This window comes from Salvelinus fontinalis, chromosome 38 (genome assembly GCF_029448725.1).
Source record: "Salvelinus fontinalis isolate EN_2023a chromosome 38, ASM2944872v1, whole genome shotgun sequence".
In the NCBI taxonomy this organism is placed as follows: domain Eukaryota; kingdom Metazoa; phylum Chordata; class Actinopteri; order Salmoniformes; family Salmonidae; genus Salvelinus; species Salvelinus fontinalis.
In genome coordinates, this window is record NC_074702.1 from 10129060 (window position 1) to 10155149 (window position 26090).

The 26090-nt window shown below is 43.8% G+C and overlaps 1 protein-coding gene across 3 annotated transcripts in view; it reads right to left on the bottom strand.

Annotated features, from left to right (window-relative positions):
* The window catches only part of LOC129837139 (protein capicua homolog), a 79499-nt gene that overhangs the window by 9638 nt on the left and 43771 nt on the right, over window positions 1-26090 (bottom strand). For all 3 annotated transcript variants that reach the window (XM_055903052.1, XM_055903053.1, XM_055903050.1), the window contains exons 3-13: window positions 19390-19539; window positions 19056-19221; window positions 8036-8144; window positions 7688-7870; window positions 7445-7583; window positions 7077-7255; window positions 6771-6909; window positions 6316-6413; window positions 5216-6158; window positions 4954-5093; window positions 4581-4741 (exon numbers count right to left, since the gene is read on the bottom strand). In XM_055903052.1, the coding sequence (XP_055759027.1) occupies window positions 4581-4741; window positions 4954-5093; window positions 5216-6158; window positions 6316-6413; window positions 6771-6909; window positions 7077-7255; window positions 7445-7583; window positions 7688-7870; window positions 8036-8144; window positions 19056-19221; window positions 19390-19539 (2407 nt within the window). The remainder of the gene's footprint in view (window positions 1-4580; window positions 4742-4953; window positions 5094-5215; window positions 6159-6315; window positions 6414-6770; window positions 6910-7076; window positions 7256-7444; window positions 7584-7687; window positions 7871-8035; window positions 8145-19055; window positions 19222-19389; window positions 19540-26090) is intronic.

Here is a 26090-nt window from a genome sequence, read left to right on the forward strand (position 1 = left end):
GAGAGAAAAGAGGAGAGAAAAGAGAGAGTGGAGAGAGAGTGGAGAGGAAAGAGAGAGAGGAGAGGAAAGAGAGAGGAAAAAGAAAGAGAGGAGAGGAAAAAGAGAGAGGAGAGGAAAAAGAGAGAGGAGAGGAAAGAGAGAGAGAGAAGAGAGAGAGAGGAGAGGAAAGAGAGAGAGAGAGAGAGAAAAGAGAGAGAGAGAAAAGAGAGAGGGGAGAGAAAAGAGAGAGGGGAGAGAAAAGAGAAAAGAGAGGAAAAAGAGGAAAAAGAAAGAGAGGAGAGAGAGAAAGGAGAGGCAAGAGGCGAGAGGAAAGAGAGAGAGAGGAAAGAGGAGAGAGAAAAGAGAGAGAAAAGAGAGAGGAGAGAGAAAAGAGAGAGGAGAGAGAAAAGAGAGGGGAGAGAAAAGAAAGAGGGGAGAGAAAAGAGAGGAGAGAAGAGAGGAGAGAGAAAAGAGCGAGAGGAGAGAGAAAAGAGCGAGAGGAGAGAAAAGAGCGAGAGGAGAGAGAAAAGAGAGAGAGGAGAGAAAAGAGAGAGGAGGAGAGAAAAGAGAGAGAGAGGAGAAAAGAGAGAGAAAGAAGAGGAGAGAAGAGAAGAGAGAGAGAGAGAGAGAGAGGAGAGAGAAAAGAGAGACAGAGAGGAGAGAAAAGAGGAGAGAAAAGAGAGGAGAGGAGAGAGAGAAAAAAGAGAGAGAGGAGAAAAGAGAGAAAAAAGAGAGAGAGGAGAAAAGAGAGGAAAGACAGAGGGGAGAGAAAAGAAAGAGGGGAGAGGGAAAAAAAGAGAGGAGAAGAAAGAGAGGAGAGAGAGAAAGGAGAGGAAAGAGAGAGAAAAGAGAGAGTAGAGAGAAAAGAGAAAAGAGAGAGTAGAGAGAAAAGAGAGGAAAAAGAAAGAGGAAAAAGAAAGAGGAAAAAGAGGAAAAAGAAAGAGAGGGAAGAGAGAGAGAGGAGAGAGAAAAGAGAGAGAGGAGAGAGAAAAGAGAGAGAGGAGAGAAAAGAGGAGAGAAAAGAGGAGAGAAAAGAGGAGAGAAAAGAGGAGAGAAAAGAGAGAGTGGAGAGGAAAGAGAGAGAGGAGAGGAAAGAGAGAGGAAAAAGAAAGAGAGGAGAGGAAAAAGAGAGAGAAGAGGAAAAAGAGAGAGAGAAGAGAGAGAGAGGAGAGGAAAGAGAGAGAGAGGAGAGGAAAGAGAGAAAAGAGAGAGGGGAGAGAAAAGAAAGACGAAAGAGAGAAAAGAGAGAGGGGAGAGAAAAGAGAGAGGGGAGAGAAAAGAGAAAAGAGAGGAAAAGAGGAAAAAGAAAGAGAGGAGAGAGAGAAAGGAGAGGCAAGAGGCGAGAGGAAAGAGAGAGAGAGGAAAGAGGAGAGAGAAAAGAGAGAGAAAAGAGAGAGGAGAGAGAAAAGAGAGAGGAGAGAGAAAAGAGAGAGGAGAGAGAAAAGAGAGAGGGGAGAGAAAAGAAAGAGGGGAGAGAAAAGAGAGGAGAGAAGAGAGGAGAGAGAAAAGAGCGAGAGGAGAGAGAAAAGAGCGAGAGGAGAGAGAAAAGAGCGAGAGGAGAGAGAAAAGAGAGAGAGGAGAGAAAAGAGAGAGGAGGAGAGAAAAGAGAGAGAGAGGAGAAAAGAGAGAGAAAGAAGAGGAGAGAAGAGAAGAGAGAGAAAAGAGAGACAGAGAGGAGAGAAAAGAGGAGAGAAAAGAGAGGAGAGGAGAGAGAGAAAAAAGAGAGAGAGGAGAAAAGAGGAAAGACAGAGAGAGAGGAGAGAGAGAAGAGAGAGAAACAAGAGAGAGAAAAGAGAGAGAAACAAGAGAGAGAAAAGAGAGAGAAACAAGAGAGAGAAAAGAGAGAGAGGAGAGAGAGAGAAAAGAGAGAGAAAGGAGAGAGAGAGAAAAGAGAGAGAAAGGAGAGAGAGAGAAAAGAGAGAGAAAGGAGAGAGAGAGAAAAGAGAGAGAAAGGAGAGAGAGAAAAAAGAGAGAGAAAGGAGAGAGAAAGGAGAGAGAGAAAAAAGAGAGAGAAAGGAGAGAGAGAGAAAAGAGAGAGAAAGGAGAGAGAGAGAAAAGAGAGAGAAAGGAGAGAGAGAGAAAAGAGAGAGAAAGGAGAGAGAGAGAAAAGAGAGAGAAAGGAGAGAGAGAGAAAAGAGAGAGAAAGGAGAGAGAGAGAAAAGAGAAAGGAGAGAGAGAGAAAAGAGAGAGAAAGGAGAGAGGAGAGAGAAAAGAGAAAGGAGAGAGGAGAGAGAAAAGAGAAAGGAGAGAAGAGAGAGAAAAGAGAGAGAGAGAAGAGAGAGAAAAGAGAGAGAAAAGAGAGAGAAAAGAGAGAGAAAAGAGAGAGAAAGGAGAGAGAAAGGAGAGAGAAAGGAGAGAGAAAGGAGAGAGAAAGGAGAGAGAAAGGAGAGAGAGAAAAGAGAAAGGAGAGAAAAGAGAGAGAGAGAAGAGAGAAAGAGAGAAGAGAAGAAGAGAGAAGAAGAGAGAAGGAGAGAAGAAGAGAGAAGAGAGAAGAAGAGAGAAGAAGAGAGGAGAAGAGAGGAGAAGAGAGGAGAAGAGAGGAGAAGAGAGGAGAAGAGAGGAGAAGAGAGGAGAAGAGAGGAGAAGAGAGGAGAAGAGAGGAGAAGAGAGGAGAAGAGAGGAGAAGAGAGGAGAGAGAGAGAAGAAGAGAGGAGAGAGAGAGAAGAGAGAAGAAGAGAGAAGAGGAGAGGAGAGGAGAGTAATAATCCTACCAATAGCTCTTTATGGAAGTGAGGTTTGGGGGCCACTCAATAAACTGGACTTTAAAATGTGGGACAAACATCCAATTGAAGCCCTACATGCAGAATTCTGTCGGAAAATCCTACAAGTCCAGAGAAATACACCAACTAATGCATGTAGGGCAGAATTGGTCCGCTTTCCAGTAATAATGAAAATACAGAAAAGATCATTAAAATTTTGGCTACATCTAAATTCAAGTCCAAATTCGAGTCTGCAATTTAAAGCACTTCAAACCCAAGAGCTGAGCCCAGAAACGAGCCCTCTCAGTCAGCTGGTGTTGGACCTAACCAACCAAGCTGACACCAGCACTGCTTCAAAAGAAAGAATTCCAATAAACAAAATCATGAACCAATCAAAGGACTCATATATACAACATTGGAAAAACGAAACAAAATCCCAAAGCCGACTAAATTGCTATCTGACCCTAAACAGAGAATATAAATTGGCTGAATATCTCTACTCTGTCAGAGATACGAAGCAGAGACAGATCCTTACCAAGTACAGGCTGAGTGACCACCGATTGGCAATAGAAACCGGCAGACATAAAAAGACATGGCTACCCAAAGAGGAGCGTGTATGTGGTCACTGCACGACAGGGGAGGTAGAAACAGAGATGCACTTTCTCCTTTACTGTGATATATATTCCTCACCAAGAGATGATTCATTATTCACAGAAATGACTACATTTAATCCAAATTTTAACTTATTAAACCCAGAGGAAAAACTAAAAATACTCATGGGCGAAGGATCAATGGCTCCTTGCAGCCAAATATGTATTTGCCTGCCATAGCCTGAGGGACACTGAATAATAACATCTGCATAGTAAGCAGTAACTTACTTATTATGACTGTTATTGTTATTACTATTATTGTTGTTGTTTATCATTCCAAATAGTAGTGGTATGGGTGGTAATGGTAATGATAGCAGTTTAGTGATGGTGGTGGTGGTAGTGGTGGTAATGATGATAGTAGTTGTAGTACCGATGTAATGGTGAAGATGACCGTTATTTAGTTATAAGTCAGTTATAGTCAAATTTTTTGTATTTTTTATTACAATGTATATTGTATACACTGTTGCTTTGGCAATATTGACACAATGTTTTTCATGGCAATAAAGCAGCTTGAATTTGAATTTGCGGAGAGGAAAGAGAGAGAGAAGAGGAAAGAGAGAGAGGAAAGAGAGAGAGAAAAGAGAGAGCGAGAAAAGAGAGAGAGAGCGAGAAAAGAGAGAGAGAAAAGAGAGAGAGAGAGAGAAAAGAGAGAGAGAGAGAAAAGAGAGAGAGAGAGAGAGAAAAGAGAGAGAGAGAGAGAGAAAAGAGAGAGAGAGAGAGAGAAAAGAGAGAGAGAGAGAAAAGAGAGAGAGAGAGAGAGAGAAAAGAGAGAGAGAGAGAGAGAGAGAAAAGAGAGAGAGAGAGAGAGAGAAGAGGAAAAAGAGAGAGAGAGAGAGGAGAGCAAAGAGAGAGGAGTTAAGTTGAACAGGGAAAGAGCAAAAGTGTGTATAAGTGGGAGAGAAGATGATAGATGAAACAGGCAGTGAAGGAGAGAAAAAAAGAAGGAAAATAGAACAAGAATGAAAGCAGAGAGAGGGGAGAGAAATGGTGCAGTGAGTGTCAGTGTGTGACTGAACAGTAGAGGAAACAGTAGATGAGTGTGTCTGTGTGGTGGAGCTGAGAGGCAGTGAGGGGGCGGCAGGCAGGCAGCAGGCACTGCAGAGGAAGAGGTAGCCTGGGCCAGCAACAGAGCAGAATGACTAACACACAACACAAGAGCTGCACTTCTTCCAAAACCATTGTGTTATGTATTGTGGTAGGACAGCAGCGCTAACAGCGCACTGTTAGATTGAGTTGGTCTGTGTCCTCCTACCTGGTTGGTTGGGGCGGCAGCAGCACAGTCTGAGATGGGGCAGAACCCGGGTGCAATACTGTGGCCGTTCCCATAGTAATGGGAAAAGGGCTCCCAGGATGCCCTGCCCCGCCTTGCTGGAGCTGGGATTGGACAACAGGCATGGGAGCGATCTGGAAGATCTATCAGAGAGAAAGAGAGATAGAGAAAGAGTGAGAAGATATATGTGTATTTAGTCATTCACCTGTGAAACTACAAGTGTAAAGATTATTCTATGATTACAAAGACTAAGTAAGAACGGTCATGTTGGGGCTCTGACAGCCCTGGGATACACAATAAACCTGCTGAAATCTCAATGTCTTGGTCTGGCTGTCATCACCATGTCACTGCTTACCTTGCTTCCTGCTTGAGCTCCATTCTGGACAGGAAGAGGTGGAGTCACGAGGGGGAACTGCTGGGCAGGGGCGGGTGCCGTCCTCACTGTTGCCATGGGAAGCAGCATCTTGCCCTGTAGGAGTGGGGACTGGGATTGCACTAAAGGGTGAAAGAGAGAAGAAAATATGGATAAGGTTAAGCCTTTTTTGCAAACAGTGTCACAGTTCTCCATTTATTAGAGTTTTGGTGCACGATTCTCTCATTCTTCCCCCCCCCCCCACCTCTGGCTCCCGGGCTGACCACTCCCACGGCTGGGCTGGAGGCGTATCCCATCAGCGAGCCCGGCCCCGCCTGCTTCCCATTGGCTATGGACATGTGGGTGGGCGGAGCTGTGGGCAGGTTGAAGAAACTGTTTGGCAGGTTGTGCAGCTGAGGGGAGGGGCTCTTGGGATTGGAGCTGGCTGATAGGGTGGGCAGGATGTATTGGACCTGTGTGATGGCTTTGCCCCCGGGGGATGCCAGAGATGACGAGGAGAGGAACTGGGGCTGGAGCAGGGAGAGGGGCAGGGGGCCGTTGGTGTGGTTGTGTGTGGGGACAGAGACGGGGGCGGTGGGGGGCAGCTGGTGGTGGGAGGACGGATGGGGGGAGGGACTGATGAGCTGGACAGTGGGCTGGCTGTGCCCCGGGAACACCAAGCTGGTCACTAGCCCCCCTGGACCTGCACCTATGGGATTGGGTGAGGAGTAGTACCCAGGCCCTCCGATTCCTACTCCGGAGCCAATCAGAAGCTGCGCTTGTTGCGATGGGAGGGACCTCCTGTCTGGTGGGTGAGGAATGGATGAAGCTGCTCCATCTCGGGGTTTACTAGCGATGGGGACTGGCGTGCTCACGACTGGACGAACCACATTGGTCACCACTGTAGAGGCCACTCTGACAGCCCCCAACCCGAGGAGAGAAGACAGGCCAAGGGGGGCAAGGGCAGAAGGAACTGGGCCTCCGGGGCTGGAAATGACAGAGTGGCCTGAGGAGGACAGGGAAAGAGAGAGGGATGCCACTCCTCCTCCATCACCACCTCCTCCCTCTATTCTTCTCTTCCTCCTGCGGTCTGAGAGCCCCCCTCTCTCCTCGTCGTAGCGTTTGGAAGGGTAGGAGGAGAGAGAGACGGAGCGTCCGTGGGGGGTGGGCTGGGAGGAGGAAGAGCAGATCACTGGAGCAAAGACACGCTGCAGAGACAGAAAGAGAAACAACTAGATGTCTGTAGCAGGGTGAAAAGCAGAAGGTCGAAAACATTTTCCACTTCTCTAAATAATGGTACTGTATCAACAACATGATCAGTCAGACAACTAACTCAATCTAGCCTTGATAAAGGAAGAGACTTACCTTGCGATCACTCTCGTTCCCAGAGGCGTTGTCACTGTCGCTGTCCGTCACTCTCTCCTTACACTTCAGGTCTATGGAGCTGGCAGGGTACGGGTCCTCTGTAGGGGGAAAGGGGAGTGAGGGTACTCATGGTTTATGTGGATAAACACCCATTTCTAACTTCCTCTGCCAGTATATTGTACACGTAATATGCATGTCTGGGAATCGTTTGTGTAATTTCCTGCGACCAGATAGACATTTATTGTCCCTGAAGCGCAATTGAATTGAATTTCTGAGTTATTTCTCAAACTGTCCAATTAAGATGATGTCATTATGGGAAAAGAGCTCCCAGTAGTATTGTGTTTCCCAGCAGTGTAATAACCTGAGTTTTATGTGTTTACAGGGGCTTACTTTTGATGATCTTCAAAATAAGATTATAATTGTTGTTGAGATGTCACAGCAGCTTAGTTTCTCACCGATGACATCATCATCTCCCTCCTCTTCACAGATGACCATGCGTTCCTCATCACTGGTCATGTCCTCACTGACCCCCCTCTGAGACCGGGACAGGGTCTGGGTGCGCCCCGAAAACTGGCCACCACCATCCCCACACATCTGAGAGAGGAGGAGGAAGAGGAGGAGGAGAGGGAGCCAGATAGAAAAACAACAAAGTGATGGATGAGAGGGATGAGTCAGAATTGACACACCACACTAAGAAACCTCTGTTTATCATTTGAATAAAGTGGCTGTGGTGAAAACAACATTATGCGGCATGGCCTTACCTGTGACAGTTCGGCCAGGGCCTGTGTGTTGCCCTTCTCACTCCTCTCCAAGCTGTGCATGGCACTCTGGGAGAAGGCTCGGGGGCGGGGTAGCTGACCTACATGCCCCTCCCCTGGATTCCGCTCAGACACACCCAGCAGGCCAGGCCCCACCCCTTTCAGCTCCACACCCTGGGGCTCTGGGAGAGAGAAAGTAAGGGGGAGAGAGACAGTGGTGCATAGCGAGAGGAAAGAGAGAGGTAGATAGATATTCAATTATAATGTTTTAGTGATGACAGAGCTCAGAGGAAACTGTGGCAATCAAATGAACATCTCTTCCTTTCTGTTATCTCTTATTTGGGTGTATTGAGCAACAGTGTGTGACTCACCGGTGGTCTCAGACATGCTCCTTTCTCTAATGTCTTTGCCCCCCGGCCCCGGGAGCCCTCGGCCATCAGAACTAGACTTCTTCCTGTCTTTGTTGCACCACTTCCAGTCTGGGTGGGCCTTAAAGTGGGCCTCCTTCACCTAAGAAAGAGGGTAAGAGGATGAGCAAACAAAATACATTCATTTTTTGTCTGCTTAGTCAGGTCAGACTAAACCATTGCACTAAATTGGTGTGTGTGTAACACCTGGAAGGCGAGGTCATGATACTTCTGCTTCTCTTTGGGCCCCAGGGCGTACCACCACTCGCCCAGGATCTTGCTAACCGTGCGGTTGTCCTGGTTGGGGTGCCTCTGGTGCACCAGCGCTCGATGACGCTTACTGAAGATCATGAACGCGTTCATCGGCCGCCTGATGTGGTCCTTCTCCCTCTGAGGGAGGAAAGAATGATTAGATGAGAGGGTGAGACAAAGCCAGAGCGCCTTGCCAGGGATGCTCCTCTTAACAATGTGATTAAATGAGGAACGGAAGGTAAGAGAGGTAAGGTAAGAGATGAATTGAGAAAATAAGTAAGAGAGAGACAGGTGAGAGGTTACCTTGTTAGGGCTGATCTTGTCCCCGTCTTTAGGCAGGGCGCTGAGGGACTGAGTGCGTCTCTTCACAGGAGTCACAGACAAGGGCTCAGGAAGAACACTGGGGAAGAACCTGAGACAGACCGGTGGAGACAGAACCATGAGAACATCAGATATCTCTGACTGAAACATATATATACAGTTGAAGTCGGAAGTTAACATACACTTAAGTCGGAGTCATTAAAACTCGTTTTTCAACCACTACACAAATTGCTTGTTAACAAACTATAGTTTTGGCAAGTCGTTTAGGACATCTACTTTGTGCATGACACAAGACATTTTCCCAACAATTGTTTACAGACAGATTACTTCACTTATAATTCACTGTATCACACTGCCAGCGGGTCAGAAGTTTACATACAATAAGTTGACTGGGACTTTAAACAGCTTGGAAAATTCCAGAAAATGACATCATGGCTTTAGAAGCTTCTGATAGGCTATTTGACATCATTTGAGTACATTGGAGGTGTACCTGTGGAAGTATTTCAAGGCCTACCTTCAAACTCAGTGCCTCAATGCTTGACATCATGGGAAAATCAAAAGAAATCAGCCAAGACCTCAGAAAAAAATTTGTAGACCTCCACAAGTCTAGTTCATCCTTAGGAGCAATTCCCAAATGCCTGAAGGTATCACGCTCATCTGTACAAACAATATTACGCAAGTATAAACACCATGGGACCACGCACCCTTTATACCGCTCAGGAAGGAGATGTGTTCTGTCTCCTAGAGATGAACGGACTTTTGTGCGAAAAGTGCAAATCAATCCCAGAACAACAGCAAAGGACCTTGTGAAGATGCTGGAGGAAACAGGTACAAAATATCTATATCCACAGTAAAACAGTCCTATATCGACATAACCTGAAAGGCCGCTCAGCAAGGAAGAAGCCACGGCTCCAAAACCGGCATTAAAAAAATCCAGATTACGGTTTGCAACTGCACATGGGGACAAAGACCGTACTTTTTGGAAAAATGTCCTCTGGTCTGATGAAACAAAAATAGAACTGTTTGGCAATAATGACCATCGTTTTGTTTGGAGGAAAAAGAGGGAGGCTTGCAAGCCGAAGAACACCATCCCAACCCTGAAGCACGGGGGTGGCAGCATCATGTAGTGGGGTGCTTTGCTGCAAGAGGGACTGGTGCACTTCACAAAATAGATGGCATCATGAGGGAGGAAAATTATGTGGATATATTGAAGCAACATCTCAAAACATCAGTCAGGAAGTTAAAGCTTGGTTGCAAATGGGTCTTCCAAATGGACAATCACCCCAAGCATACTTCCAAAGTTGTGGCAAAAAGGTTTAACGACAACACAGTCAAGGTATTGGAGTGGCCATCACAAAGCCCTGACCTCATTCCTATAGAAAATTGTGAGCAGAACTGAAAAAGTATGTGTGATCAAGGAGGCCTACAAACCTGACTCAGTTACACCAGCTCTGTCAGGAGGAATGGGCCAAAATTCCCAACTTATTGTGAGAAGCTTGTGGAAGGCTACCCAAAACGTTTGACCCAAGTTAAACAATTTAAAGGCAATGCTACCAAATACTGTAAACTTCTGACCTACTGGGAATGCGATGAAAAAAAAAAAAAGCTGAAATAAATCATTCTATCTACTATTAGTCTGACATTTCACATTCTTAAAATAAAGTTGTGATCCTAACTGACCTAAGACAAGGAATTATTACTAGGATTAAATGTCAGGAATTGTGAAAAACTGAGTTTAACTTCTTATGTCTGCATCCCGCTACCGGGATCGATAGGACAGCAGCCAGTGAAAGTGCAGGGCGCCAAATTAAAAAAACAGAAATCTTATAATTAAAATTCCTCAAACATACATGTGTCTGATATCATTTTAAAGGTATTCTTGTTGATAATTGTTGTTCAAATATCCTTTTCAGCGAAAGCACTACAAACGATTATGTTAGGTCACCACCAAACCACAATAAGCACAGCCATTTTCCCAGCGAAAGATAACAGTCAGAAAAAGCAGAGAGATTAAATTAATCACTAACCTTTGATTATCTTCATCAGATGACACTCATAGGACTTCATGTTACACAATACATGCATGTTTTGTTTGATGAAGTTCATATTTATAACAAAAAATCTGAGTTTACATTGGCGCGTTAGATTCACTAGTTCCAAAAACATCCAGTGATAGTGCATAGCCACATCGTTTCAACAGAAATACTCATCATAAATGTAGATGATAATACAAGTTATACCTCTCCATAATGCAACCGCTGTGCAGATTTCAAAAAAACTTTGCGGAAAAAGCATAATCTGAGAACGGCACTCAGAGCCCAAACCAGCCAGAGAAATCTCCGCCATGTTGGGTAGTCAACATTATTCATATATAAATATTCACTTACCTTTGATGATCTTCATCAGAATGCACTCCCAGGAATCTCAGTTCCACAATAAATGCTTGTTTTGTTCGATAATGTCCATTATTTATGTCCATTTATATCCAATAGCTTCTTTTGTTAGGGCGTTTGGTAAACAATCCAAAAGCGCAATCTGGTCCATTCGGACAAAAGGTTCAAAAAGTTATATTACAGGTCGAAGAAACTTGTCAAACGAAGTATAGAATCAATCTTTAGGATGTTTTTATCATAAAAGTTCAATACTGTTCCAACCGGAGAATTCCATTGTCTGTAGAATTGCCCTGGAACGAGAGCAACCTCTCAAGTGAAAGCGCGTGACTGAGAACGAGGTTGTAGGCAGACACCTTAGTAAAACAGCTCCCATCCGGCCCACCTTCACATGAGCAGCCTGAAACCACGTTCAAAAGACGGTTAACGTCTAGTGGAAGGCTTCGGAAGTGAAAATAACCCATATCCCACTGTGTATTCGATAGGGGGGAGTTCAAAAACTACAAACCTCAGATTTCGCACTTCCGGTTTGGATTTTTTCTCAGGTTTTTGCCTGCCATATGAGTTCTGTTATACTCACAGACATCATTCAAACAGTTTTAGAAACGTCAGAGTGTTTTCTATCCAATACTAATAATAATATGCATATATTAGCATCTGGGACCGAGTAGGAGGCAGTTCACTCTGGGCATGCTATTCATCCAAAAGTGAAAATGCTGCCCCCTATCCCAAACAAGTTAAATCATTAGAACACATTCACCAAAAACCACAAAATACCCCTGGAATGGATTTCTGCAAATATATATAAACACCACGGGAGTCCTCTTCCATTTGGGAACTTCACAGTCCTATTGATCAAACAACCATGTAAAGGTAGGCTCTCTCTCCCTTAGTTATGCACATAACAACAACATCATCAACGAATGCTAGCCATAGCAAGATGAGCTAAAATCTAACAAAGGAACAATTACACATGTTTAAACGATGCGTAATTGTAGCCTCCACGACCTCCTGCAGCTTGCCTATCAATGCATGCTTGTCCCAACCAAGCACCCAAGCTAACTGGCTAAAGTTGGCTAGCTTACTAGTTAACTACTTCCAGACACAAATGAGAGAACACCTCACTCTGACCATTTTACTCGCACTAGCAGAACTGATTAGGTTGTTTACCTGTCATCTAGAACGTTCGTGACTAACTATTACCTTTTTTTGCCTACGTTTACTGACATATTCAGCGGTTGTTACTCATTCGTAAATTCATCAGTTATTCTGCGCTCTGGCACACTCAAGACGAGAGTACTCTGAAATCAGAGTAGATAGCCAGAGTGAATTTGCAAACGCAAGAGATATGCTAACTGTCGTTCAAGATACCTGTGTCTCTAGCTGTGTATAGCCACCGAAAAACAGTATGAGGGGGAAAAGTCAGTCACTCACCCACCCACTCCTCCAATGGCATGACGTCCTCCTAGCAGCTAGCTAACATTAGGCTCTGTGTTTTTAGCTCGCTACATAAATAGATACAGTAGCCTATTAGCCACGTTATGACTGACTTGTGATCATTGCCCTTGATAGTTTGATTGTATCGACATTCCTAGCGTTAGTTACATTTGTCAGTTTTTGTCCAAAATATTGAGTCATTGAAACTGAAACAGTGCATCCCGAATGGAGGCAGCAAACACTGTACCATTCATTGTATTGGTGAATTCTATTAATCATGCATTGAACTGCATCCATCTATTCTGCCAACAATGCCTTTGTGTATGTCATGGAACATTGAGTCAAATATAACCTATTTAAAAAATATATCTTATAAAGTTGGTTTTGTAGCATAAACTGGGAATTTGATATTTGACTGATATTATGATTGTCTGTTTCATATCTGCAAAGTAGTTAAAACGTTGTCAATTCCACTTTAAACTTCAGGTCCCCAATTACTTTGTGTGCTAAACGTGAAATGCTTTTTGCATTGGGAAGTAATAGTTGTACATTTTGATAGGGAAATGCTTAATGGTTGTGTTTTGTATTTTTATGATTGGGACCTACTGGCTTATTATGTCAGAGTTTATGGACAGCTTATCCTTTAACATCATGCTGTGTGTGACTGCTGTCTTGTCATCGGCCCTATGTAGTTGTCCTGGAGAAGTTGGTCAATTCTAATTTTGCCAAAAAGTTCCCAAACAGGCCGCCCAGAAAAGGCACCTGTGTGAAAAATCCAATTGGTTTTTATGCGTTTTCCTATAGATTTTTCAGATTTTCAATCTCAAAATCACAACAAACAAAAAATATATAGAAAAAAAAGTACCAAAAAAATGGTCTAACTGACCACACCGCTCACCAAAAATAAATGTACACATACATGTTATTCAATCATTGCATCTAAACTGTTCACGAGCGTCTGCGTAGTCAGGCGCTTAAATAGAACTTGGTTATATTTGACGCGTGAAGAGCTGCAAGTCCCGCCTCTCCTATCTCCTGATTGGTTTTTATGAGACTATATCCACGTGGGTGATTGAAAGATGAGCTGAGGTCCACACTCCTGTCCAGTTGGTGGCAGTAATGGACCTTAACGTTGGTTGCCAACCGCCATATAAACTCTAAAGAAGAAGTCTGAAGGAGGAGAGATGACTAGAAAGTAACTCAGATAACCCTTTTATCTGTGGATTAATTGTCAGAGTAAAAGACCTTGTGCATTTCAGGTAAAATAAGAATCAAATGTTTATATCCCAGGACAAATTAGCTAGCAACAGCAAGCTAGCTAGCTAAATTACCATGAAACTTTAATGCTTTTTGACCTGTCACTAAATTAATATAGTTGGTTCAGAGTTTGTTTTGATAATTCAACCTGCGTGTCCTGATCACGTCTGGTGTGGATGGACAAATTCAAGATGCGTGCGATGGCACACGCGGATGCACGCACCCAGGTCTGGTCAGCATGTAAGTCCACAACAACACTTAAACCACATCAATCTGATTGGGTGGGCCTGTCAGGGCCTGGCTCCCCAGTGGGTGGGCCTCTGTCCACCCAGGCCCATCCATGTCTGCGCCCCTGATGCAAACAGTGCATGATGACAATCGCGCATTACAAATAGCCTACTAACCAACTCTCCTGACTAAACTTTTAAAAAACCTGGTTTGCATATCCTTTGTTGCCTTAGTTAGCATTTACTGGTAGATATCGTACATTCAAACTTCTTTCCTACCCTACCAGCTACCGATGTCATTCTTCTCTGAGCTGCTCCATGCCAAACCCATCTGAAAGCTACACACTCTTACTGCCTGCAGATGATATTCCATTGAAACTAGGCTGTGTGCATGTGAATATATTTCACTTGCTTTGCGATTTGTAGGCTACTTTGTGAATGATTTCTCTACTGTACTTCATAATTGATAAGTCGTACACCTCCACTACACTACTTTGATACTCATCAGCAGGGATTAAGTTAGTATACGCAAAGCACACTGGGAAAAAAGTGAGTATACATCTTAAACTGTACCTGCGTATACCCTACACCACTGGCCCTTTGTGTTGTACAAAAAGTACACTCTCCTACATAAGTGCGCTGATATTAGGGTTGATCTCCTTTCAGAATTACTAACCTGTCACACACTGAAGACCTATAGGTTCACCACCGTACTAACCTGTCACACACACACTGATGGCCTATAGGTTCACCACCGTACTAACCTGTCACACACTGAAAGCCTATAGGTTCACCACTGTACTAACCTGTCACACGCTGAAGGCCTATAGGTTCACCAATGTACTAACCTGTCACACACTGAAGGCCTATAGGTTTGCCACTGTACTAACCTGTCACACACTGAAGGCCTATAGGTTCACCACTGTACTAACCTGTCACACACTGAAGGCCTATAGGTTCACCACTGTACTAACCTGTCACACACTGAAGGCCTATAGGTTCACCACTGTACTAACCTGTCACACACTGAAGGCCTATAGGTTCACCAAAGTACTAACCTGTCACACACTGAAGGCCTATAGGTTCACCACTGTACTAACCTGTCACACACTGAAGGCCTATAGGTTTGCCACTGTACTAACCTGTCACACACTGAAGGCCTATAGGTTCACCAATGTACTAACCTGTCACATACTGAAGGACTATAGGTTCACCACTGTACTAACCTGTCACACACACACACCGATGGCATATAGGTTCACCACTGTACTAACCTGTCACACACTGAAGACCTATAGGTTCACCACTGTACTAACCTGTCACACACTGAAGACCTATAGGTTCACCACTGTACTAACCTGTCACACACTGAAGACCTATAGGTTCACCACTCTACTAACCTGTCACACACTGAAGACCTATAGGTTCACCACTGTACTAACCTGTCACACACTGAAGACCTATAGGTTCACCACTGTACTAACCTGTCACACACTGAAGACCTATAGGTTCACCACTGTACTAACCTGTTACACACTGATGGCCTATAGGTTCACCACTGTACTAACCTGTCACACACTGATGGCCTATAGGTTCACCACTGTACTAACCTGTCACACACTGAAGACCTATAGGTTCACCACCGTACTAACCTTTCACACACACACTGAAGGCCTATAGGTTCACCACTGTACTAACCTGTCACACACACACTGATGGCCTATAGGTTCACCACTGTACTAACCTGTCACACACTGAAAGCCTATAGGTTCACCACTGTACTAACCTGTCACACACTGAAGACCTATAGGTTCACCACCGTACTAACCTGTCACACACACACTGAAGACCTATAGGTTCAACACCGTACTAACCTGTCACACTCACACTGATGGCCTATAGGTTCACCACTGTACTAACCTGTCACACACTGAAGGCCTATAGGTTTGCCACTGTACTAACCTGTCACACACTGAAGGCCTATAGGTTCACCACTGTACTAACCTGTCACACACTGAAGGCCTATAGGTTCACCACTGTACTAACCTGTCACACACTGAAGGCCTATAGGTTCACCAAAGTACTAACCTGTCACACACTGAAGGCCTATAGGTTTGCCACTGTACTAACCTGTCACACACTGAAGGCCTATAGGTTTGCCACTGTACTAACCTGTCACACACTGAAGGCCTATAGGTTCACCAATGTACTAACCTGTCACACACACACACCGATGGCATATAGGTTCACCACTGTACTAACCTGTCACATACTGAAGACCTATAGGTTCACCACTGTACTAACCTGTCACACACACACACCGATGGCATATAGGTTCACCACTGTACTAACCTGTCACACACTGAAGACCTATAGGTTCACCACTGTACTAACCTGTCACACACTGAAGACCTATAGGTTCACCACTGTACTAACCTGTCACACACTGAAGACCTATAGGTTCACCACCGTACTAACCTTTCACACTCACACTGATGGCCTATAGGTTCACCACCGTACTAACCTGTCACACACTGAAGGCCTATAGGTTCACCACCGTACTAACCTGTCACACACTGAAGACCTATAGGTTCAACACCGTACTAACCTGTCACACACACACTGATGGCCTATAGGTTCACCACCGTACTAACCTGTCACACACTGAAAACCTATAGGTTCACCACCGTACTAACCTTTCACACACACACTGAAGGCCTATAGGTTCACCACTGTACTATCCTGTCACACTGAAGGCCTATAGGTTCACCACTGTACTAACCTGTCACACACTGAAGACCTATAGGTTCACCACTGTACTAACCTGTCACACACTGAAGACCTATAGGTTCACCACTGTACTAACCTGTCACATACTGAAGGCCTATAGGTTCACCACTGTACTAACCTGTCACACACTGATGGCCTATAGGTTCACCACTGTACTAACCTGTCACACACTGAAGACCTATAGGTTCACCACTGTACTAACCTGTCACACTGAAGACCTATAGGTTCACCACTGTACTAACCTGTCACACTGAAGACCTATAGGTTCACCACTGTACTAACCTGTCACACACCGAAGACCTATAGGTTCACCACTGTACTAACCTGTCACACTGAAGACCTATAGGTTCACCACTGTACTAACCTGTCACACACCGAAGGCCTATAGGTTCACCACTGTACTAACCTGTCACACACTGAAGACCTATAGGTTCACCACTGTACTAACCTGTCACACACTGAAGGCCTATAGGTTCACCACTGTACTAACCTGTCACACACATACTGATGGCCTATAGGTTCACCACTGTACTAACCTGTCACACACTGAAGACCTATAGGTTCACCACTGTACTAACCTGTCACACACCGAAGGCCTATAGGTTCACCACTGTACTAACCTGTCACATACTGAAGGCCTATAGGTTCACCACTGTACTAACCTGTCACACACTGAAGACCTATAGGTTCACCACTGTACTAACCTGTCACACACTGAAGGCCTATAGGTTCACCACTGTACTAACCTGTCACACACATACTGATGGCCTATAGGTTCACCACTGTACTAACCTGTCACACACTGAAGACCTATAGGTTCACCACTGTACTAACCTGTCACACACTGAAGGCCTATAGGTTCACCACTGTACTAACCTGTCACACACTGAAGACCTATAGGTTCACCACTGTACTAACCTGTCACACACTGAAGACCTATAGGTTCACCACTGTACTAACCTGTCACACACTGAAGGCCTATAGGTTCACCACTGTACTAACCTGTCACACACACACTGATGGCCTATAGGTTCACCACTGTACTAACCTGTCAAATGCTGAAGACCTATAGGTTCACCACTGTACTAACCTGTCACACACTGGAGGCCTATAGGTTCACCACTGTACTAACCTGTCACACACACACTGATGGCCTATAGGTTCACCACTGTACTAACCTGTCACACACTGAAGACCTATAGGTTTGCCACTGTACTAACCTGTCACACACTGAAGGCCTATAGGTTCACCACTGTACTAACCTGTCACATACTGAAGGCCTATAGGTTCACCACTGTACTAACCTGTCAAATGCTGAAGACCTATAGGTTCCCCACTGTACTAACCTGTCACACACTGGAGGCCTATAGGTTCACCACTGTACTAACCTGTCACACACACACTGATGGCCTATAGGTTCACCACTGTACTAACCTGTCACACACTGAAAGCCTATAGGTTCACCACTGTACTAACCTGTCACACACTGGAGGCCTATAGGTTCACCAATGTACTAACCTGTCACACACACACTGATGGCCTATAGGTTCACCACTGTACTAACCTGTCACACACACACTGATGGCCTATAGGTTCACCACCGTACTAACCTGTCACATACTGAAGACCTATAGGTTCACCACTGTACTAACCTGTCACACACTGGAGGCCTATAGGTTCACCAATGTACTAACCTGTCACACACACACTGATGGCCTATAGGTTCACCACTGTACTAACCTGTCACACACACACTGATGGCCTATAGGTTCACCACCGTACTAACCTGTCACATACTGAAGACCTATAGGTTCACCACTGTACTAACCTGTCACACACTGGAGGCCTATAGGTTCACCACTGTACGAACCTGTCACACACTGAAGACCTATAGGTTTGCCACTGTACTAACCTGTCACACACTGAAGGCCTATAGGTTCACCACTGTACTAACCTGTCACATACTGAAGGCCTATAGGTTCACCACTGTACTAACCTGTCACACACTGAAGGCCTATAGGTTTGCCACTGTACTAACCTGTCACACACTGAAGGCCTATAGGTTTGCCACTGCGCAAACATATTGTCTATAATAGATATGAAGGCTGTTAAGACATTCCTGTTTCAAGAAAGGAGTGTGTATATTTGGCCTGGAGAAGCAGCTCTATGTGCTGACTGAATGGAAGCTGATAATTATTCGTTTTTTTACTCTGGGAAGAAATTATGAGTCATCTCTGTCCAAGAGAGAGAATTCATACTGCTACAATGAGAGCGTCTGCTAAATGACTTAAATGTAAATGTAAGTTATGAAACAATGAATGTGCACAAATTGCGGGAGAGAGACGTGCATTATGCATCCTAGCACACTCCCCTTCCTCTTGGACTGTGCCATCCTCCGCAATGGATTAGTTCACTGAGATGGGCGCCAATCAGACAAGTATCTCGTGTTTAATAAATAAATAAATATATACAGTACCAGTCAAAAGTTTGAACACACCTAATCATTCAAGGGTTTTTCTTTATTTTACTATTTCTACATTGTAGAATAATAATGAATACATCACAACTATGAAATAACACATGTGGAATCATGTAGTAACCAAATAAAGTGTTAAACAAATCAAAATATATTTTATATTTGAAATTCTTCAAAGTAGCCACCCTTTGCCTTGACAGCTTTGCACACTCTTGTCTTACAATGTAGAAAATAGTAAAAATAAAGAAAAACCCTGAAATTAGTAGGTGTGTCCAAACTTTTAACTGGTACTGTATATATTTTCTACTGCTCAACTAAAAAATAAAATTGGTCGGCCAACAGCCTAATGACCAAACAATCGACTAATTGGGGTCAGCCCTAGTGTCCACACACACACGTATGCAGTCACGCACACACACACTTACGGGTCATCCACATCACTCTCAGTCTCACTGTCTGGCCTCTCTCTTTCGGCCTCCCTCTCCGGGGCCAGGTCGTCCGTGGAGGGAGTCAGCCGTGTTGTGGGTCCTCTCTCTAGGGAGGGGGGGCCCTCGTTGGCCTCCTGTAGCAGCACTGCACCCCCCTGAGACTCTGAGAAAGACAGGAAAAGGTGGTATTTTCGCAATGATTCAAATCTCTGATAGTTATCTGGTAATACCAATGTTTGTGTTACGTAATCCATTATGTTTCAAGTGTTCGAAATTATGGTAGAAATTGTAATCTTGCTGGGATTTGGGTCAAATTTCATCCACAACCTACCCGTTTTCAGACTGGCAGCTTGGGGGTGATTGATTGGTTGTTGGCCCTCACCAGACTGAGTAGAGGCATCTGACTGGGTTGGTGCCAGGAAAGGGACCAATGAATGCCAGGGAAACACAGGAACTGACCGGGGTTCCACGTTAGTCCAGACTGCAAAAGAAATACGAAGAAATGGTGAGGCCTACTCCTTTTATTCAGTGTAATCCAGTCAGTGAATATGATTTTTGAGCAACAGTTTATGGACTGACAATACATCCAGACAATGCACTCCTCATAGTAAGCTAGCTCAAACATATTTTTCTAAAATCTCAACTTCCGATAAACAATCTCAACTTTCATGTAAACAAGATTCTATTTCCAGATTTGGGGAACATATTGTTGTTAGCCTGTACACGTGCTAATAGTTTATTTGTGACAATATGAACACTTTTCTAGTATGGCCAAGAAGTGACTATCAAAGGCTCATCTTCCCAGAACCAGTGGCTCACTGGCTTAACCAATTAGCCTCAGGTATATACTCATGGCTGTTGCTGCTCCCCATATGGGACACCTCTGGAAACTCACCAGCAGGTAGCTGATCCATGAGAGTATCAATCAGCTATGAGAAAGACCTGTATATCTCACTGCAAATTCATACTGCTACTATATTCAAAATGGTGCTGGAGACAAATATGAAAAACACACGGAAGTAGTAAATGACCATGACTGACCAAACATGCTCAGTCCTTGACGGAGGTATTGAGGGCTCTCTGATGAATACATGGTTGAAAGAGTCCTTTATGGTGTTTTTCCAAAAACGAGTCTCAATTTAAAAGGGTCCTTGAAAACGTCCCTTTACAACATCAGATAAAAATCCATGTGTTGAAAAATTCATCAGTGATCCAAGATCGTATAGTGGATGGCAACAGTGCTCGATAGTGCCTGCATCTGACGTTTATCTTCAGATTGCGGTCATCACGCACAACTTTCACTGCAATAGTCGCACTGCTATTATGATTTATGGTGGCGTACAGATATATCTGTAAATTATGATTTCTGATTAAAATAAAGTGCCAGGCGTATCGGTCAACAACATGAGACCAGCTCACCCGTTCATCTTTTCCGAATGCCGCATTCTCTGCGAGCAGGCTATTTGTTCACGCGCATTGACGATAGCAATTCAATTTCCCCAGGGCAGAAAATGAAATACGGGGAATAACATGTCAAATGGATTGCCAACTAGTCAGTAGTCACAAGTTTCAACAGGGTACAGAAGTTACGACAATACGTTAAATATCATCGGAGAAATGTGTTCCTCTTGGTCTAATAACCCCTGATGCACCCTCGTCTGTTTGTTTACATTACTGGAGTGCTGCGGTCATGAATAGGTTAACTAGGCCTCACCCTCATCTACGGAGTAAATTGTCACATCAGTCCGAGACATACGCTATCCTCGCGGCCACGTTCAACGTGTCTCTACACGTACTCGCTTCAGTCTAGCAGTGTACAAATGGTGCGAAAGTCTAGAAAATTGTTTAGGGCAGTAACGATCTACGGAGTATTCTATGTATTGCATGTAGTCGACCAAGAATGTCTGTCAGTGTCGTCCAAGCTAGCTAACATGAATTGCTAGCAGTGGATAGCAAGCTGGCTAGCTAGTTGTTATACAAATGCTCAAAATGACAAAGCTATCAAATTCATAATCCTGCTAGATTTGTTTATTGAAGGGATTTGTATCTGTCTGAATCTATCAATCAAATGCGTATGCATCGGACCGTGTGTAACGTTATACACAACTACTAGTTAGCTGAATTAACACAGGCTAGCAGCAGCTATTTGCCATCAAACTCCAGTGCATGCTATGCTCAGCAACATCATGCGTTTACTTTGGATGTTCTTGCTGAAGTTTGGAGGACAAGTGACAACCCCAATTGTTTATCTTACGTTAGCTGGCCACCACAGACGGGGTTTATTGCAGTCTACATTGACGCAAGTAGTACTGCAATTGTCAGTCAAAATAACCTGTGCTACTTCAAAATACAGCCGACAGGTTCAACTCGAGAAGGCAACCCGAGCCTCAAGTGCACCGGTCCAAATAACACCCTCGGGAACGCCCCTGGCCCTGCACCCGCAGAACAGAAACAGAAAGCAGTCAAAGAAACGCAATTGTTGTCCTCATGTCACTACCATTCCTTTACACAACAACAAAGGTCTGTTACTAATGTTTTTCTTCACACCATGAAACCACTTAAATTATTTGAGGAACAATGACTGCTGCGTGCTAGATCTATAAGATGGTAGCTAAATTGACAAAAACCTGTCTGAATAAACCTGCATTTTTTACTCCCAAAACCGTTAGCCACCTGCCTGTTTAGCCGTATGGTTTACGAACACTGTCAGCATCCAACATTGATATTCTATTGCTTTGGCACCAACTCATATTCAAAAAGTAAAGTAACGTGAAATCGTATTCACCATCAATTAATTTTCTACCACACAAGGCGGATCATATGCAGGTGTGCGTAAAACTGGTCATCCATCTCCCATATCCCACTGGCTCTCCAGTTGCTGGTTAAATCCAAATACCCATTGTGGGGTTTTCTTGAAGGCTAGCCACCAATGCACTACCCCCACTAACGTAAATATTTTTTTAAACACCACCTTGGCCTCAGTCGGCTCCCACACACCCCCCTGCCTCGTATCTATCAACGTCTCAAAAATGTCATCGAAAATATAGTTGCCAGAAGTATTTCACTCCAACGCTGTCATGAGCAGCGGCGATGATGATGATAACTCGGGCCCCAATGACAGAAAGTGGGGCGAGACCACAGCACTGTTCTGTGTTGGTTGCTGCTCCCCTTGGACCACAGAAAACGACCGGATTGAGCTCAAAGGCAGGAAACCGAAGCGAGAGGCCAGCCGGAGATACTCTGACACAGATCCGTGGAATCGGGGGCTTTATAGAAATAACAGCTCGAGGTCCGGTGCGATCTCCGCCTGCAGCAGGTCACTTCGCGCGCGCCCACTCCTGTCAGCTCGGCAGGTATTTGTAGTAGAAAAGTTATCGTAATATCATAACATCTCCTCACTTTAGCTCAACTCTCTTTCCCACGATTTGTCCTCCCTAGCTTCGTCTGGCCCTTTCTTTCTTTTTCCCTCCCTGTTCCTCTTGTTGTAAACTAGGCTGCCCCCTCTCGCTCTTTCAGTGTGTCAACCTCGCCCAACCGTGCCCCGCCCTTTTCTCTTAATCTAAACTTCGCCATTGGTCAAGGCAGCCACCTGTCATCCCGCCGCCGTGACCGCTGATTGGTTCAAATATGCACTGGAATGTCAGTCATATGCAAATCTCACTCGATCAGTCAGTCACTGATAGCTGCAATGAAATAGAGCTCCTAAAAAATAACATATAAAATTGGGACATGACTTCGTATTGGCTGTTGTTATTCAATCCCACCGTGACGTATCTGGCGTTCATTTATTGGCTACAAATCCCAAATTGCCCAACCTGACTCATACCGCAATAATTACTATTCATAATCCCGCCCATGTCCCATCCCCATTGGTCTATTTTAGGTAGTATGCTAGATTGATTGCAGAGCAAGCAAATCGAACAGAGACACTCAGATGGAGGACAACAAATGTCTTGACAGAAGTTTAAATAAGGTCCCTCACCAAAAACAGTAAAAATCGACCTGCAGTACCGACTTCGCCCATCTGCATAGGGGGCGCTCTAGAAATCAAACTCTTTGAAGTGTAGCTGTGAAGCAGTTTCCACTAGATAGCACAGCCACAAAGTCAAAATTGGCACTATGGTAAAAATGCAAGATTAGCAGTGTAGTTAAAGTGCAAATGACAAGTGTTTCATATCTACGAAGTAGTTAAAACAAACACAATAGTATCAGTTAAAAATATAAAATTCCAAGTTTATGCTACAAAAACAACTTTTATAAAAGGTTTTAAAAATAGGTTCTATTTAACTCAACATTCCATGAGGTACACTAAGGCATTGTTGGCAGAATAGATGGATACAGTTCAATGCATGAATATAATTCACTAATACACTTCTTGGTAGTCAAAAAATATTGCTATGAGGTTGTAAATCACAGCTGGCCTGGTACATTGTTTGCTGCCTCCATTCGGGATGCACTGTTTTAGTTTCAATGACTCAATATTTTGGACAAAAACTGACAAATGTAACTAAGGCTGGTATGTCAATACAATCAAACTAGCAAGGGTAATGATCACAAGTCAGTCATAATGTGGCTAATAGACTGGCGTATCTATTTATGTAGCAATCTAAAAACACAGAGCCTAACGTTAGTTAGCTAGCTAGCTGCTAGGAGAAAGTCATGCCATTGGAGGAGCGACTTTTTTCCCCGGTGGCTTTTCACAGCTAGAGATGCAGGTGTCATTTGGTTAGCTAGCAAGAACTTGAATAACTGTCATCCAGATAGCTAGCATATATCTTGCGTTCGCAATTTCACTCTGGCTATCTAGCTAGCCTAGTGGTTAGTGTTGGGCCAGTAACTGAAAGGTTGCTGGATCGAATCCCTGAGCTGACAAGGTAAAAATCTGTCTTTCTGCCCCTGAACAAGGCAGTTAACCAACTGTCACCCGGGCACCGAAGACGTGGATGTCGATTATGGCATCCCCCCGCACCTCTCTGATTCAGAGGGGTTGGGTTAAATGCGGAAGACACATTTCAGTTGAATGCATTAAGTTGTACAACTGACTAGGTATGCCCCTTTACTCTGATTTCTGAGCACTCTTGTCTGAGTGTGCCAGAGTGCAGAATAACTGATTTATTTATGAACGCACAACATCCGCTGAATATGACCGGTGTCAGTAAACGTAGGGGGAAAAAAGTAATAGTTAGTCAAGAACGTTCTAGACAACTTGTAAACAGCCAAACCAACTCTGCTAGGGTGATTAAAATAGGCAGAGTTTGGTGTTCTCTCATTTGTGTCTGGAAGTGGCAAGCTAGCCAGTTAGCTTGGGTGGGGACTGCAGAGTGAAGGAAAAGCAGCCAACAAGTGCTCAGCATATGTGGGAACTCCTTCAAGACTGTTGGAAAAACATTCCTCAAGAAGCTGGTTTAGAGAATGCCAAGAGTGTGCAAAGCTGTCATCAAGGCAAAGGGTGGCTACTTTGAAGAATCTCAAATTTGTTTAAAACTTTTTTGGTTACTACATGATTCCATATGTGTTATTTCATAGTTTTGATGTCTTCCCTATTATTCTACAATGTAGAAAATAGTACAAATATTTTGGAATGAGTAGGTGTATCCAAACTTTTGACTGGCACTGTATGTTTTTATTAGGTTTTATTTACTGCAGTATCTATTAATTGTCCAAACTCATGGACGCTTTCCCACTCTATATTGCTATAGAAGTTTCACAAATGCCTTACCTCATCATTCCCAAACATTCTATTAATTTATGAAAACATGAACATTACCATATCTAAGTGTTCGCTTAGAATAAAAAAGTGTAATATTCTTCCTGGGGGTGTATATGAACAGATATTTTAAATAAAATGTCATGTTGCTAAAATGCTGTCAGTTCCACTAAGGTTAGAGTTAGGTTTAAAATCACATTTTAAGAAGATCAATTGTAGAAATAGGCAGGGTTTATGACTTTGTGGCTGTGGCAACTAGTGACAACCCGGTGAAGCCTGTGAGACCACACTATCTGTATCTTTGGGCTTTTTGTTATTAAAATCATTAATAATATTTCCAGACAATTCCCTTCCACATTCCAGGAATCATGTCATTTATCCTCTGAGCCTGTAGGGTTATTACAGTGTAATAACATCAACCAGTCATCTAGCATCATCTAATGTAGCCTACTCTCTGATGTTATAACTGCTGCTCAGTGCTCAGTCATGTGTTTTATGACTCAGCAGGGCATACACACACCATGTGACTGAATTACAGGAATGATAAAAAGAGACAGAGTATTGGTAATGAGTAATTAGCAGCATTAAAGAAGCTTAGAGGAACCAACGCTAGTGTCTTTTCCAACTAGATTACTATTCTACTACTTCTTCAACTAATTGCTCCACTACCATTGTGTTTTAAATAGTGGCAGTACAGCAGCAGCAGTTCTGCATAATGGTAGTCATGAGTATTAGAAGTAGCCTAATGGTTGTGGAACGATGAAATACAGTTTCACCACCATAAAATCAGATGGTTGGACAATTATTCACTCTATTACAACATGTTATTTAACCACGTGTACGCGACACACACACACACTGCTATGTGTGGTTGGCACACACACTGGCATGTAAACTGAGTGGAAAATGATTGAGTTGTTTGTGGAGCGTTTCTCTCAGTTTCCGTGTCATTAGTCAGAGACGGAGAGGGGAGGCGAGCAATGATGTCATTTTCCACCATAAAAAGCCCATTCGATCCCAGAAAATCATATATTTTCTAAATGTTTCCATAGTGCAGCTTAACATCCCCCAGACTGACTTTTAAATGTGTGTGTGTGTGTATATGTTGAGCACACACATCATGCACACACACAACAAGCACACACGCTTTCTAACAGATACAAGAACACAAGCGTGTACACACATGCACACCTGTACACACATACGCAGTCGCACTTACACACAAACCAGGACTGAGAAAGAAAATGAGAGGTGGAGGTTTTAGAAACAGGGAAAAATTGGTGGGAATAGAAGAGAGGGAGGAGAGATTATCAGTGTAAAAATAG